Raw genomic sequence first — 15,126 nt, 5'->3', positions numbered from 1 at the left:
TTTCCTTCCCGTTAACTCCTGTAACGAAGATCAACTTGCTACGAAGCTCTGTAAACCAGGACCTCGAGCCTTTGGCTATGCTGCCCCCATGTGGCATGCTCGCCTCCTCTCTTCGTCGGCTTAGTCTAACTTGCAGGCGAAAGATGAATTTCTCAGGGAGGTGTTCCTTGATCCACTGGACTAGATCATATATTCTTGTTGTCTGGATGTATATAACATTCTTTTTTTTTTTTCGGTAGTTGCCACACTTACCATTCTCCAGTTCAATTTTTTTTTTTTAAGATTTTATTTATTTGACAGAGAGAGATCACAAGTAGATAGAGAGGCAGGCAGAGAGAGAGAGAGAGAGAGAGGGAAGCAGGCTCCCTGCCGAGCAGAGAGCCCGATGCGGGACTCGATCCCAGGACCCTGAGATCATGACCTGAGCCGAAGGCAGCGGCTTAACCCACTGAGCCACCCAGGCGCCCCTCCAGTTCAATTTTTATTTCTTTTTTTTTTTAATTTTATTTTTTGTAAAAATATATTTTTATCCCCAGGGGTACAGGTCTGTGAATCGCCAGGTTTACACACTTCACAGCACTCACCATAGCACATACCCTCCCCAATATCCATAACCCCACCCCCCCTCTCCCAACCCCCCTCCCCCATCATCCCTCAGTTTGTTTTGTGAGATTAAGAGTCACTTATGGTTTGTCTCCCTCCCAATCCCATCTTGTTTCATGTATTCTTCTCCTACCCCCTTAACCCCCCATGTTGCATCTCCTCTCCCTCATATCAGGATCAAAAGCTTTTGCACAGCCAAGGAAACAGTTAACAAAACCAAAAGACAACTGACAGAATGGGAGAAGATATTTGCAAATGACATATCAGATAAAGGGCTAGTGTCCAAAATCTATAAAGAACTTAGCAAACTCAACACCCAAAGAACAAATAATCCAATCAAGAAATGGGCAGAGGACATGAACAGACATTTCTGCAAAGAAGACATCCAGATGGCCAACAGACACATGAAAAAGTGCTCCACATCACTCGGCATCAGGGAAATACAAATCAAAACCACAATGAGATATCACCTCACACCAGTCAGAATGGCTAAAATGAACAAGTCAGGAAATGACAGATGCTGGCGAGGATGCGGAGAAAGGGGAACCCTCCTACACTGTTGGTGGGAATGCAAGCTGGTGCAACCACTCTGGAAAACAGCATGGAGGTTCCTCAAAATGTTGAAAATAGAACTACCCTATGACCTAGCAATTGCACTACTGGGTATTTACCCTAAAGATACAAACGTAGTGATCCGAAGGGGCACGTGCACCCGAATGTTTATAGCAGCAATGTCTACAATAGCCAAACTATGGAAAGAACCTAGATGTCCATCAACAGACGAATGGATAAAGAAGAGGTGGTATATATACACAATGGAATACTATGCAGCCATCAAAAGAAATGAAATCTTGCCATTGGCGACGACGTGGATGGAACTAGAGGGTATCATGCTTAGCGAAATAAGTCAATCGGAGAAAGACAACTATCATATGATCTCCCTGATATGAGGGAGAGCAGTTCAATTTTTAAATGATTTGTTTCATGTTCCCGGCTTAGACTATCAGCAACCCAAAGCCTGGATGCCTTAATCACGACTGATCATTGTCTGCCTTCAGCACCACAGCAGCCATAGACAGCATCCTGTAGAGGCCCCAAACTCACTATTTGCTCAGTAATACCCCATGGATAAATCAAGCTGTAGGTGTTTGTAGAGGTCCACCTGACCTGTACTGGGCTAATGCAGGAATTTCTCCTTCCAAACACATCACAGATCCATGACTTGAATGAATTTCCACTGACAGAGCACTAATAGTAGTTATCTTAGCAGTTTAATCAGCTAAATTTTAGGGGGAAAAGCAAACACAAAAATATCTTCATATTAAAATATCAGCCCAAGGAACTTCTGAACTAAGTCACTCCTAGGCTTTTACAAGGCAGATAAATCGATGCTAAATCAATTAAATGAAGAGACCATTAGATTGAGAAGGTCCTAACACTTTAGCAGCCTACGTAAGCAAGCTAACACCTCAGCCTTTAAATGTCTCAAGGCTAAGACATCAAAACAAAGGACATCCACACAGTCAGCTAGGCTTTCTCGAATAAAACCACTTAAGCTGTGGCCAAATAATTTCCTTGCTTTGCTTCTGCCTCTAACTACTGTCCTTGGAGAGTTTCTAACCACTTCCTATCTGGCGCTGCCAGATTTGAACTGATTTTTACTCACATAAACTCTTAACAATTGTTAGTATGCCTTAGTTTATCTTTTAACATTAGTAACTATTTACATTCGTAGCCATTCTGTATTAAACTAATGATTTAACTATCTTGTGTGCTCTCTAGAAAATTCTCTGCTTCTCAACTTCCAGAGAAAGCTTTCTCGCCTTTTCTTTTCCGGATGCACAGACTTAAGGCCTTTGGTTTGAATCAGCCAATTTTTTTCCTATATAAGATAGGATGAGCCAGTAAGCTGCCTTCAATGCTGCTTTTTTCCCAGCTAAATGAGGATAATGAGAGATGCCATTGACACGCCAAACATTCCCTAAGTAGAGCATTTTGATACTTAGTCTGACATAGCCATTTTGAAGCAGTTGTTTTTAATTCAAGGCACGTTTTGCACGTTTTGGCATAGTTGTTTAAATTTAGCTAAGATTAACACTTCTTCATAAAAATGTAAAAACAGGCAATATGTTCAAACATACCAGGTACTTCTTCGGTAAAACTTTAGGAAGAGAAACTTAAATTTTAAAGTGAGGACTTGCTGGTCTTTCAATTTGGAAAACTGCACAAACTTCAGGAGTGATACTTGATAGTATTTGAGTCTTGAAACTTTGTATGCCAAGTTCTAGACTCTGAATGTGGAAAATAAAATACTTCCTGAGTGGGTTCTCTGGAAGAAATACGCAGGGGCCAACCCAGCAAATCCATAATTGCCACACTGTATAAAGACACACTGGACTGTGTAGTCGTTTTCAATTACAAAAATATGTTTAAGTTATAAATGCAATTCCAGATGAAAAGGCGTCCTTCTCATGCTCCTAGCTCTCCTCTAATTCTTCTTAAACCTCACTCCTACCCCCAACTATACTGCTAATGCATTAATGAGATTCTCCTACTTTTGCCTTTGGTCTTTTGGGACTAAATAACTCTGAAAGGTACTTGAACAATCTGGAAGGAATAAAGGCTTGCCAAGTGAAGCTGTATGTCCTAGTAAGGCAGGGGTTCAAGTGATCAATGTGAGCTTCTGAATAACAACAAATTTAACCTTACCCCAGACTGGCAAAACAGGCGATACCAGTTATACCAATAATTTGTGAACCATACTTGAATTCCATCTCGTTCTTGTCTCCTGGGCTCTAATACAAGCACAGATTGAAGATTTTTCTAACATATTCCTTAAGTCATTTTAAAAGCTGAGAAAGCAAAAGTCAAAATGTCCCCGCATCAAAATGGAATGTCAAAATAATCAAGTTGAAATGGCATGTGCCCAAAGTGCTTCACAGTCCTTTACAAATGCTAAAACAAAATGTAGCATCGTCCCATGCAGAGCAACAGCATAAGGTCACCTTAGTTTGCTAAATTCATACAGAGGCCAAGCAGATTAGAATTTGGTTCTCCTTTGAGGAAATTAATGACATTCATGAAGACAGAAGGACTGGGTGAGATATTTTAGAGATACTATTATTGAAATAAATTCCTAGGCCCAAGACGGAGCTTCTCCTGCTGGGTTGCTATGTCAGGAAACTAAAACATAGATTCTAACTTTTGTGTGTCTCTGTGATAAAATTAATTTGCATATCAGGACCCACAACTCGGAGGCTTCCTCAGAGGCCCCACCCACATCACAAATCTAAACTTAAGTCCCAAGTACTTACAGTGAATACCTATTAAGGAAACTAATACACACCAATCTCAATCCTCCAAATCAGCTTTAGCTAGCTCAGCTTATGCTAGAGAACAGGACCTACTAGCCTGACCAGGAAATGCCTGACCTCCTAGCCCGCCATGCCCTATTTACAAGGCGCCCCTTCTAACATTCTATAAATCTCGCTCTTGCCCTGGATCTCTCCGGAAAAATGTCCCACTGATGTGAGGCACTGTACTTGCCCAATCCATAGGCTGTCTTCCCTTGAATAAAGGCCATCAAGCTTGTTACTAAATTGTTTTAGTTTTGTTATTTGACACCATAAATGCTCTACTTGACCAGAAACACAATATACTCAGTCAGCCAAGCCCCAAATGCCAAGCCAAACCTGGGCTCTACACTTAGTTCTTTGTTCCTTGTTCCTTACTCATCTTGTTTTTCTCTTTCTTGTTTCTTGTTCTTTATCCTATAAGAGCTTCCTGCTGCCCACCCTCTCTGGACCTTAGGAATGGAGACTGCCCACTTCATGAAGTGTTAAATAAAGTCCATTTGTATCACCTAAATTGTATTCTTCAATCATTTTTAACACTATTCACTCTCTTATACTCAACATTCCCTTGAAGATGGAGTATTATGCTTTAATCCTAAATAGCTTGGTACCCAGCCACTGGGATGAGATTTCTGGTTGCCTGTTGCACACTTATGAGGATATCTGGATTCTGCCTCTGGAACTGGTCATCTGTCTTTAAGGAATTTTGTGCAAGGTAGTGGGCAGAGAACCTGAAAGAAACTGGGAGAATAGGAGATTTGAGATCGGTATTAGTCCACAGTAGATAATCAGTAATTATCTGTTTAGGGTTTCAGCACAGGAGTGATTATAATGATTGATCTGGAACTTAATCTGGTAAGGAGGGAAGAAAAACTCTCAGGTGACTAAGGACAGTGAAAAGGTATTTGATCCAGTGGATAGTATGTTCCAGTGGAGACACAGGACTATTAAAAATTGGAGGTATTAGAAGAATTGAAGCAGAAAATAAGCAGTAGTATTCCCAGACCTAAATGAAACTGAGAGGATGGAAGGGAATGTTACTGGTACTTCAAGGGAAAGGCTATAACCAGGAGAACAGGTGGCTAAGGTAAGACATTGAAAGGATCATCTACATGAAATTGTTAAAATCATCAAGAAAGATGGTAGAAACAGGGTTTTCAAGAGTCACAGTGAATCAGGAACCCAAATCATCAAGGAATGTGGGAAAGTGACCTCAAAAGTGGTAACTGACTGCATCTATAAAATGAAATGGCCAAATCTGCATGATTTGGGTCATTTGTCTATATAAGCAACATTCCGTACATCACGGGGATCTATCAGTGTCTGACTTTTGTACTTTATTATGCAAGACTAGCCTAGTTTAGCATGCACTGACCACCAGCTCAAGGACTACTCCATTAAAGAGTTTCACAGATTTTTTTTTTTCCTGAAAAAAATTGTTACATACTTAGTGAAATGATGATAATACCAAAACATAGGTATCTGCTTTTAGTTATTCTGGTCAGTTGGTTTTTAAAAGTTTAGAGCCTTTGCACCTTTCAGTAAGATGGGGATTTATTATTATCTATTTATTATTATCTTGAAATCAAAATAACTCATTCATAAACTATATAATAAAAGCCAAGTCAAATCAATTGAAACTTTACCATAACGAAAAATAAAGCATAATAGAAATAAAGCATTGATAAGCTGAAAATTAAAGTGGTATGTTTCATCAAACAGACTGGGGATCCTCCTCTGTTAAAAATGTAACTAACTTTTGCCATGCTTCCACCAAAAAGTATGATTTCACTTTGTTCTCTGGCTATAAATCTCATCCCTCTCTGAATTCTTTTTCCCCTTGTAATTTCTTTTTTCATTCTCCAGAGGGGGGGAAAAATTACTTACATATATGTCATATTTTAAACATGTGCTATGCAACCTTTAAATGTACTATTTCATTTAGCTCAATAACTAGTTAGCTATATTCTAAATGAACTGCCACATTACAGTAGTTTTAGAGGGTACATTTTCCTCCTTTTGGAACAAGAGGTTCTTATGCAAGTTCAGAGTAAATTTTCCAGATGCTGTGACAGATTCATCACCTACCTAATTTTTGGTCCTTACATTAACACTGCAGGAAGGATTATTTTCCACATGCCTTTTATAGATATGAGAAACTGAATTTCTATGAGGTTAAGAAATATACTTAAAGTCACATGTAACTGCAGGAACCTCAGGGATTGAAGTGCCAGATGAAGTTTGTTGCTATACTGTTCCAAAGTCTGTGGCTTTTCTACTCTATCACATGAAAGTGATCATGATAGTGCTAATATTTGCAGTCACCAACATTCATAGAGTAACTGAAAACTACCAACCATGTGCTATAGCAGTATATATAGATATATTTTTTAAAGATTTTATTTATTTATTTGACAGAGAGAGATCACAAGTAGACAGAGAGACAGGCAGAGAGAGAGAGAGGGGAAGCAGGCTCCCTCCTGAGCAGAAAGCCCGATGCGAGACTCGATCCCAGGACCGTGAGATCATGACCTGAGCCAAAGGCAGCGGCTTAACCCACTGAGCCACCAAGGCGCCCCTATAGCAGTATATATTTTTAAATCCCAAACAACCTTGTGATTAAGACATTGAGGTTTAGAGAAGGGAAGTAATTTGCCTAAGAGCATATAATAAATAGTCAACTTAAGTGGGACTCACATCTAGCTTTCTCTTCTGAATTCTGAACTCAAACAACAAATTGGTAACTACCCTCACTATAGGCTTTGCTACAAGATGAAGGTTTAACACATTAACTGTGGAACAAGAGATGATGATGGAGTTCAGACTGTTTTATTTACTTCCATAATCTGGTACCTCAGATAGTTCCTTTAGACTTCCACAAAACTCACAAAACTAAATTAATGATCTTTTAGATATTTACATTTTAAAATAATTTCAGAAAGAACCATTTCAAGTGACAAAGATGTCTTCATTTACAGGTAATTTTGACTTTGCTTATAGCATGGACTTTTCTCTAGTTTTCTTCTTTCCCCAAAGATAATCATAATGGAAATTCCTACCTGGGTAAGTTTATTAATGAAAAACAGGAAAATAGTGAGGATAAGGTTATGACTTGGCTCTTAACATGGGTAAATTACCTTTTACAGCCTTACAATATTTCATTTAGTAACCCAGATTGTAAATGCATACTTTTGGCCACTGCCAGGCATAAAACCAAAATTAGATCCCACTTCATCTGTCATAAATCTTGACTGCAACTGCACAGGATTTAGAATTTGTTACTGTTAAACTACACCAGAAAACAGATTTGTTATTCTATCTGCTTTGAAAAGAATGATCCTGAGTTAGAAATTAACCATACGGTACCAGTCCTACATTAGAGGCTAAATAAGCATTTGCTTCAGGATCAAATGAATGAACACAACTTCAGCGTAAGCACCTCATGTTCATTCTTTATATACAGAGTCAGAGTCAAATATTTCACCAATATTAGCAGTAAATAGGCCACAGGGCTGAGTTATTGAGATATTTACCTGAAAAGGGTCTGCACATTTACAATTGTTTTGGCGTCGGCCATGTAGTCTTCCTCTGCACTCATGGTACTCTCTTTGTCCACAACCACCATGTTGGCAGCAAAAGTCACTCCACACCTGAGTAAATCATCTAGGCTTTGATAAAAATCAACAGAGAAGAACGGACTTTCAATAAACCACCATACTACGAACAGGGCTTGCTTATCCACTACACTTGTATAGGCTGCCCTTAGAGATGGCTTTCACACAATTTGCCCTGGTAGATACAAATTGATGGGAATTAAAATACAGTATTCTGCGCTGACATGAAATATTCATATCTTTGAGCTCTCTCTGTTTCATTAGATCCCAACCATTTCAAAGCATTATGTGTTAAGGAATTTTATTTAATAATATTTATCAATTATATAACTAAAACATGAAAAACACCCATTTTGTAATCAAATAGATAAAGCACGTTAGAACTGTGTTTTTATGGTTAGCACACAATTTCAAAGGCAGGACATTTATATATTCTTTATAATCCCTATGGTACTTTTGATAAGAGTAGAAATGAATACTTATATTAATTTAGATGGCTTAGCCCAACAAAGAAGTAGTAAACTGTGAAGTGTTTATTTTTAAATGTGTATTATTTCTTTGTGTTAAAGATTGGTTCTGCACAGCCATGAGCATGAAAAATATATAAACATCAGTTGTATTCAAACTTACCATTCAGCCAGCCTAAAGGTTTTGAGCCAGTGATTTAATGACCTGATCTTTTTGATTGTGTGAAATGCCTGCTAAACCAGGATACAAATTCCCATGAATTATAATAGTCTTTTCCTCTACCACTGATAAATACTAGCATTCTCCCACTGAATTAAAAGGAAATGTTGCCATTGAAGCTGACCTAAAGAACCACTCTCCCCCTGCCTCTGCTTCATACAAACTAGAAAAATACAACTGAATCAGATAAAGGAGACTGAACTTGAAGGAGTTTAAGAATGTTCTAGGTACGAAGTAGATTGAGGACGGAGAAAAATTGGGCTAAATGATGCCCACATCTGATTTAAAATAGGAAGTGGAGAACTTAAAGAATAGTAGTTCCTTCTAGATTCTTAAATTGCAGGTCAGTTGCCTGAGGATCTTTTTCCAAGTGTGTGATTGGTTGAACTAGCCACATCAAGTGAGAAAGTATTACCAAAGTTCTGAGTCCAAGATCTCCAGAAAAAAATATTTTGCTTCAATCAGGAACAATTTTCTGTGGCAGAGACTTTATGGCTAAAACTTTGGAAACAGAATTCCAAATAAATTTCCCGTGATGAGAGGGGTCAGGGCCATAATTTCGAATCAATATGATGATCAAGTTTGATCCCTAGAAATACCTTATTTTGATGTTTCTTTTAACTTGTTAAAAGAAATTATGAAATTCATAATTGTTCTTGTATCTATTAAAAATCTTATAAAAAAAAGAAAGAAGTAGATGGAAAATTAATGTAATATGGTCCCTTATGGGTCATAAAAATGATGTCCAAGTCATATACCTTCAATCCATCTTACTATAATTTTGAGTCATTTTCTATTTCAGCTCTTAGGGTCTTTTCCCCCAATAAAAAATAATCTCTTCACTATAATTATCTATATTAAAAAAGGGAAAGATAAGGTGATAGAAAATAAGCTTGATTGTTAAAAGATATACAGATATAAGTTATGATGGGAAAAATGAATATTTCAAAAGTAATAAGTCAATGAAGTTGAAACTTGACAAAAAAATTTATTATGCATACCTGTGCTAAATAACTAATAGCTACCTATACCCACATGTTTCAGTTAATTCCATACTCAAAATATTGGCTGTTGTAGTTTATGTATAACCTTGACAAGTGATTTTAGTAATTATGATAAATATGAGTTTAAATCTATAGAAAATACATAAAATTGGAATGGCATTTCAGAACCATGTAAACATTTTGTTTTTCAGGTTTTAAGTTTAGATTATTTATTTTTATATCCATTTAATATTAATTTTTACTCCTTTTTCCCCTTTTTTAATCCGGCTACCAATTTATTCTTACTCTACGTCTGTCATGAATTCTCCACACTATCCTATTTGCAAAGCCACTGCCTGTATTTTCATTCAGCATAATTGCTTTACAGCATTTGGCCACCAGATGGCTGCCTAAGAAAAAAGTCAATATTCATGAAAAAAAAATAATCTAAATGGCAACACTTCCTTTTAACTGTTTTCTAAGCCTTCCTTTTCAAGGAGAACTATAATGTGAATGTATGAATACATGGGACTGTTTGTAAGTGTTTTAATTCATTCAAAGGTGTTTTTGGCTTTTTAATGAAAATTCAAACACTAGGGAAAGAGAAGAACACAGTGAACCTCCATATTCCAATCACCCACCCAGATTCAATAATGATTAACTTGTAGCCAATCCTGTGTCATCTCTAATCATAGGAAGTTGATCCTCTCGTTTCTTCTTTCCCTCACCATAAACACTTCCATAGAGAAAGAATTCATTTCATAGTTCACATCAGCAAAGACAGATGGGAGGTTTGTCTTTTTTTAAATATTGTTTTTCTAATGAAGTTCAGTAGAATCCTATCACTCCAAAGTAATATTAGTAGCAATAAAATATAGGTTGATTTCACGTTTTAAATTTAAATAGTAATTTCAATACATTTAACTACATCTTAGTTGATTAGTATTAAGATATCTGATGATGCAAATTATATTAATATAGAATAGAGGTTAATAAACATTAGTCAGTTTGCTCTTTAATGTATCCACAGCCAATAAACACTTCCAAAGTTATAAAACTTTGTTTTTTCAATCTACAGGACAAAACGTAAGCATGAAAATTCTTAATTAGTAACTTTAGCATTTTGTTTTGAAGGCTCTGGCTGACTTTTTTTTTAATGGAAAACTAGCACATTTTATAAGCATAGTAGTTTTATGATCTTTAGTTTTATATTTCTTATAAATCATGTTCATCCGTATAAAAGAATTTATATTTTAATACACATTGCACACATTTGACTTTTTGATTAACAAATTTTTAGAAATCATATACTGATATATGTTACTAAAATAAAGGAAGTTCTTAAGGAAATGCTCCAGTTTATAAATCTGGCTTAAAAGGAGCATCTCTAAATTATTGGAAGATTTCCAGAAGTTATGACAATGTCATCAAGCATCACAACAGTGGACCATTAGATTTTCTCTACCCCAAGGCCCATAGTAATAACGTTATTGCTAGAGACAACACAAACTGAAATAGCTTTAGAAACTAAACAAAAGTGACAAAATTCACATGCAGCGAGATTTGTTTTAATTCAACAACAGATTACTGCTTCGGAAGTTTGAATACAAGATTTGTAACACGAGAACATAAGCTCTGCATGCAAAATACACCATATTTGCAATACTGAAATGGCAAATTACACTCATCATGCAACACGGGGCCACAGCACATGACAAACCACAGGACACCACACTAGTTAGTGTGCCAAAGATTTTGTCACCTACTTGTCAATAGAGCCCACCATGTAGTAAACCATTGGAAACCAACAGATTGCATCCAGAAAATGCATATCTGGCCTAAGTAGCAGATGGGTTACAAAATGAAACACAATGTCACAACAGTGGCAGCGCTTCTAGGGAAAGGAAGTAAGTTGACTTAGTTTGCATTTCCAAAACTAAACACTGTTTGACAAGATTAACTTTAAGTGCCTTTTTTCTTAACATTAATTAGGAAATATTATTTGTACTTGTTATGAATACACAATGCACTCAGAATGATAAAAACTTGTATTTCTGCTTTCTAAATCAGAAACATTATGGCATTATTCTACAAAAGTACTGAATTGATATTCTTAATTATAACTAAAAAGTCATATCAATGAGTTTCAAAATTATTCATGCAGAATAAAATGAGAAATTAATGATTTTTTTCTCAGATGGCCCAAAGCGTAGAGAACTAAATTAGCATGCTTAACAAGAGCACCTTTCTCAATTAAGCACAACCCTTCATGTCAGGATACCAGTCAATAAATATAGTATATGCACCCATGTACCACATTTATTAAAGAAAATTAAAACGAAAATAATCCACCCTTTAAGTAATTACTCCATATATAGTTGAGCAAATAGTTACTGAAATCTTCACTTACATGCATATTTGAAGAAAGCATCATAATCCTGGATGCTTCCTTAAAACTCTATTGCATTCATTTTATAATCTATTGCATTCATTTTATAAAGTTATTGATTCTTTTATGCATTTATTCACTCAGCATAAAAATGTATCCAAAACTTGTGATATAACAGACACTGCAGAATACTAAGGCATATGAGAATATTGTGTTTCTTTGTACTGGAAGAAATACATTTTTTGGAATACAGGTATAAGAGCACACAATTACAATACGCATTTTAATCAGAAAAAATAAACAGTAAGTTGCACTTAGAAGGCACAATTAGGGGTCATTTCACAGAGGTTATGTTTAATCTGGATGTTTGCTAGTAAAGGAGAAAGAGAGGGAAATTCTAGGAAAAGGGAAGTATAGCACCTATAATATCCCAGCTAAATGAAGCCTTTTCCTCCCTGACTTATTTTCTTTCTGCTAATCATCCTCTTAACCCTTTACACTCTAAAGAAAAAGAATGCACAATACAGTTAAATGAAAAAAGATGATGTGCCAAAGAATACCACTATGGTAATGTTGATCTATCCCTCCCTCCATTATATTTCTTTGTAGTCCTTTTAAAAGGCCCCATATTATTACATATTATAACTGTACCACAGTTCATTTTAAAAATCCTCAATTAGTCAGCTTGTAAGGTATTTTCACTTTTATGCTACTGAAGTTACAAGTTATTTCCAATATCTTGCTATTACAAATACAGGTATGAACATCTATGAATGACATTTTTCTAGCGTTAGTTTTTTAATCATTTATTGCAAAACATTCATAGAAAGTATATTAGTGAATCACAGAATATAAATAGCCTTAAAGCTCATGATATATATTCTTTTCAACAAATAGTAACAGTCCCAGTAGCGATCTTTTTATAGTGTCTTCTAGTTCTCTGAGAACTGCTCTGCTTCTTAAAAACAGAAGTGTCATCTCACTGCTGATTCAAGACCCTCCCTGTCTCCCTTGCCCTACCTCATAATTATAGAAGCTGGTATGAGGATGCCAACTGCCACAGGCCCGAGGCAGTACTGAGGTTTTGCAGTGATCTGAAAAATTATTTTGCCTGTGTCTTTTTTCGGTTGTTATTTTGTTTCATCTCTCTTTACTCCCATATGGTTTTAGTCAGATAAAGTGAGTAACACCATTACTTATGTGGCAGAGATGGAGCCATAATCCTTTGCTATTAATTGCAGATAAATATACACCCTGGTTGGAATAACTACGCTTTTAATCTGACTCTTCTTTTAAATTCAGATCATTTCAATTTCTTTATGTTATCTTCTGTATTCTAAAGCCTAGTAAAGCAAGAGTAAATAACGCTATTGCATAAGTCAACATAGTAAAGATACTGAAAATCTGTGTAATAAATAGTACTGGGGTCACTGAGGACAAAATTCTTTACTTCATGCCAACCCTTCTGTTAGAGTTAAAACTGAAAATACGGCCTTTATAATTTGTTGCTTTGTCCCGTATGAATAACTGAAGTTACTTAGACATCAAAATTATTGCCTTGTCTTAGGAAACTCATGAATTTTTACCCACGCATAATTCTGCCACAAATGTTTATTTACAATGTGCAAGCAATCTTCCACATCCTCGGAAATTACTTCAGGATTTTCACTGCGGGAACGTGGTTCATCCTTAGGTGGATTTGGCTGTGTTACAAGGTAAACCAAGCCCTTGAAACCTAGTAAATATATCATTTTGATGAAGCACATTTACTGTGGGGAGTCTAATGTGCCATACTCATATAGCAAATAGATTTATATACTACTTCTATCAATAAGGATAGTTTAATAACAAACTTGAAATATTAAGAATATAGGAATTGTACATTTACATGTATTATGTTAACTCAAATAAATGAGCAACAGTGATCATGTCACTAAACTGCTTAGTAGCTAATGAGTAACATAAATGATATCATGGGCTCTTAATAGACTAATCTTCCCAATTATTGAAAGTTAATTGGAAAGCAAAACCTTTACATTGAAAACCACTAAGCAAAACCATAAAACATTAGAATAAAATGCATGCATTTTTTTAATGCTAAATAGAGAAGACCTATCTATGTTAGAAATTACATTATGGGGGCGCCTGGGTGGCTCAGTGGGTTAAGCCGCTGCCTTCGGCTCAGGTCATGATCCTCGGGTCCTGGGATCGAGTCCCGCATCGGGCTCTCTGCTCAGCGGGAAGCCTGCTTCCCTTCCTCTCTCTCTGCCTGCCTCTCTGTCTACTTGTGATTTCTCTCTGTCAAATAAATAAATAAAAATCTTTAATAAAAAAAAAGAAATTACATTATGGAAAAGTAGTAAAAATAATTGCATATTTAACTACAAAGCTCATCATAAAAATTTTAACATAGAAGAAACAAACATTTAAAAATGTATTACTTATACAAAATTTATATATTTACTTAATATGTAAAAAAGTATTTCAAATCAATAAGAGATAGACTTAACAGGGAAATAGATCTAGCACAAAATAAGAATGCATAGACCCAAACCAAACATGCTTAATCTAACTAGTAATAAAAGAAATAAAAATTCAACAAGCACAAAAATTTATGTTAGTAAACAGAAAAAAACTGAGCACATCATTAATCATCATCCTAACTGTAACTGTATTAAGATGACTGCTTATGAGTCTAAAACATCATATTCTTACAATAACTTTCATTATAAAAATTACCACTATATTCAAATGTTAATTAGCTAGTGTTTGTTAGGAAGTGAAAAGTTATGTGGATTTGCATGGGTTTGCAAAATTGAAGATCATTACTTCCCATTTAACTAATTACTATAATGGACTTAATTTCTGGATTTTAAAGTGAAGAAATGAATGTAGTGAGTTTTTTTTTTTTTAAATAAACATATAATGTATTTTTATCCCCAGGGGTACAGGTCTGTGAATCGCCAGGTTTATACATTTCACAGCACTCATCATAGCACATACCCTCCCCAATGTCCATATCCCCACCACCTTCTCCCGCCCCCCCCTCCCCCCAGCAATCCTCAGTCTGTTTTTTGAGATTGAGTCTTTTATGGTTTCCCTCCCTCCCGATCCCATCTTCTTTCATTTTTTCTTTTCCTACCCCCTAAACCCGCCGTAGTGAGGGGGGTTTTTTTGGTTAACATTTCATTATTCTATACTTAAGTAGTTTATTTCTTTCTTAAAAATATATAAGGAATTTCATTTCAACTGCTTAAAATACATCTCCTTTTTTTGTTAACTGATTTTCACCCAAGTCCACTCATCAATTTGAAGAATGACAATGTTACTTTCTTGATTGGTGGCAGGTGGGAAACTAACATTTCCTGGCTGCCTTTTCTAAGGGAGATATTGCACTAGTGCCTCATATAGAGTCCGTCTTATAGAGTCTCAATATTACTTGTTAAATAAATGTTCTACTCATTTTACACATGAGAAAATTGAGGCTTAGAGAAATT

General features: G+C 35.8%; 1 protein-coding gene across 9 annotated transcripts in view; it reads right to left on the bottom strand.

Moving 5' to 3' along the window:
- Positions 1 to 15,126, bottom strand: part of KCNT2 (potassium sodium-activated channel subfamily T member 2) — a 348,859-nt gene that overhangs the window by 69,564 nt on the left and 264,169 nt on the right. For 5 of the 9 annotated variants that reach the window (XM_047705388.1, XM_047705393.1, XM_047705394.1 and 2 more), the window contains exons 20-21: positions 11,007 to 11,078; positions 7,490 to 7,624 (exon numbers count right to left, since the gene is read on the bottom strand). The exons of 1 other annotated variant lie outside the window; for it this stretch is intronic. In XM_047705388.1, the coding sequence (XP_047561344.1) occupies positions 7,490 to 7,624; positions 11,007 to 11,078 (207 nt within the window). The remainder of the gene's footprint in view (positions 1 to 7,489; positions 7,625 to 11,006; positions 11,079 to 15,126) is intronic. 3 more of the 9 variants (XM_047705391.1, XM_047705392.1, XM_047705395.1) reach the window with 1 other exon arrangement.

The sequence above is a fragment of the Lutra lutra genome, chromosome 15 (assembly GCF_902655055.1).
Source record: "Lutra lutra chromosome 15, mLutLut1.2, whole genome shotgun sequence".
In the NCBI taxonomy this organism is placed as follows: domain Eukaryota; kingdom Metazoa; phylum Chordata; class Mammalia; order Carnivora; family Mustelidae; genus Lutra; species Lutra lutra.
This window is presented reverse-complemented; position numbering and strand designations above follow the sequence as displayed.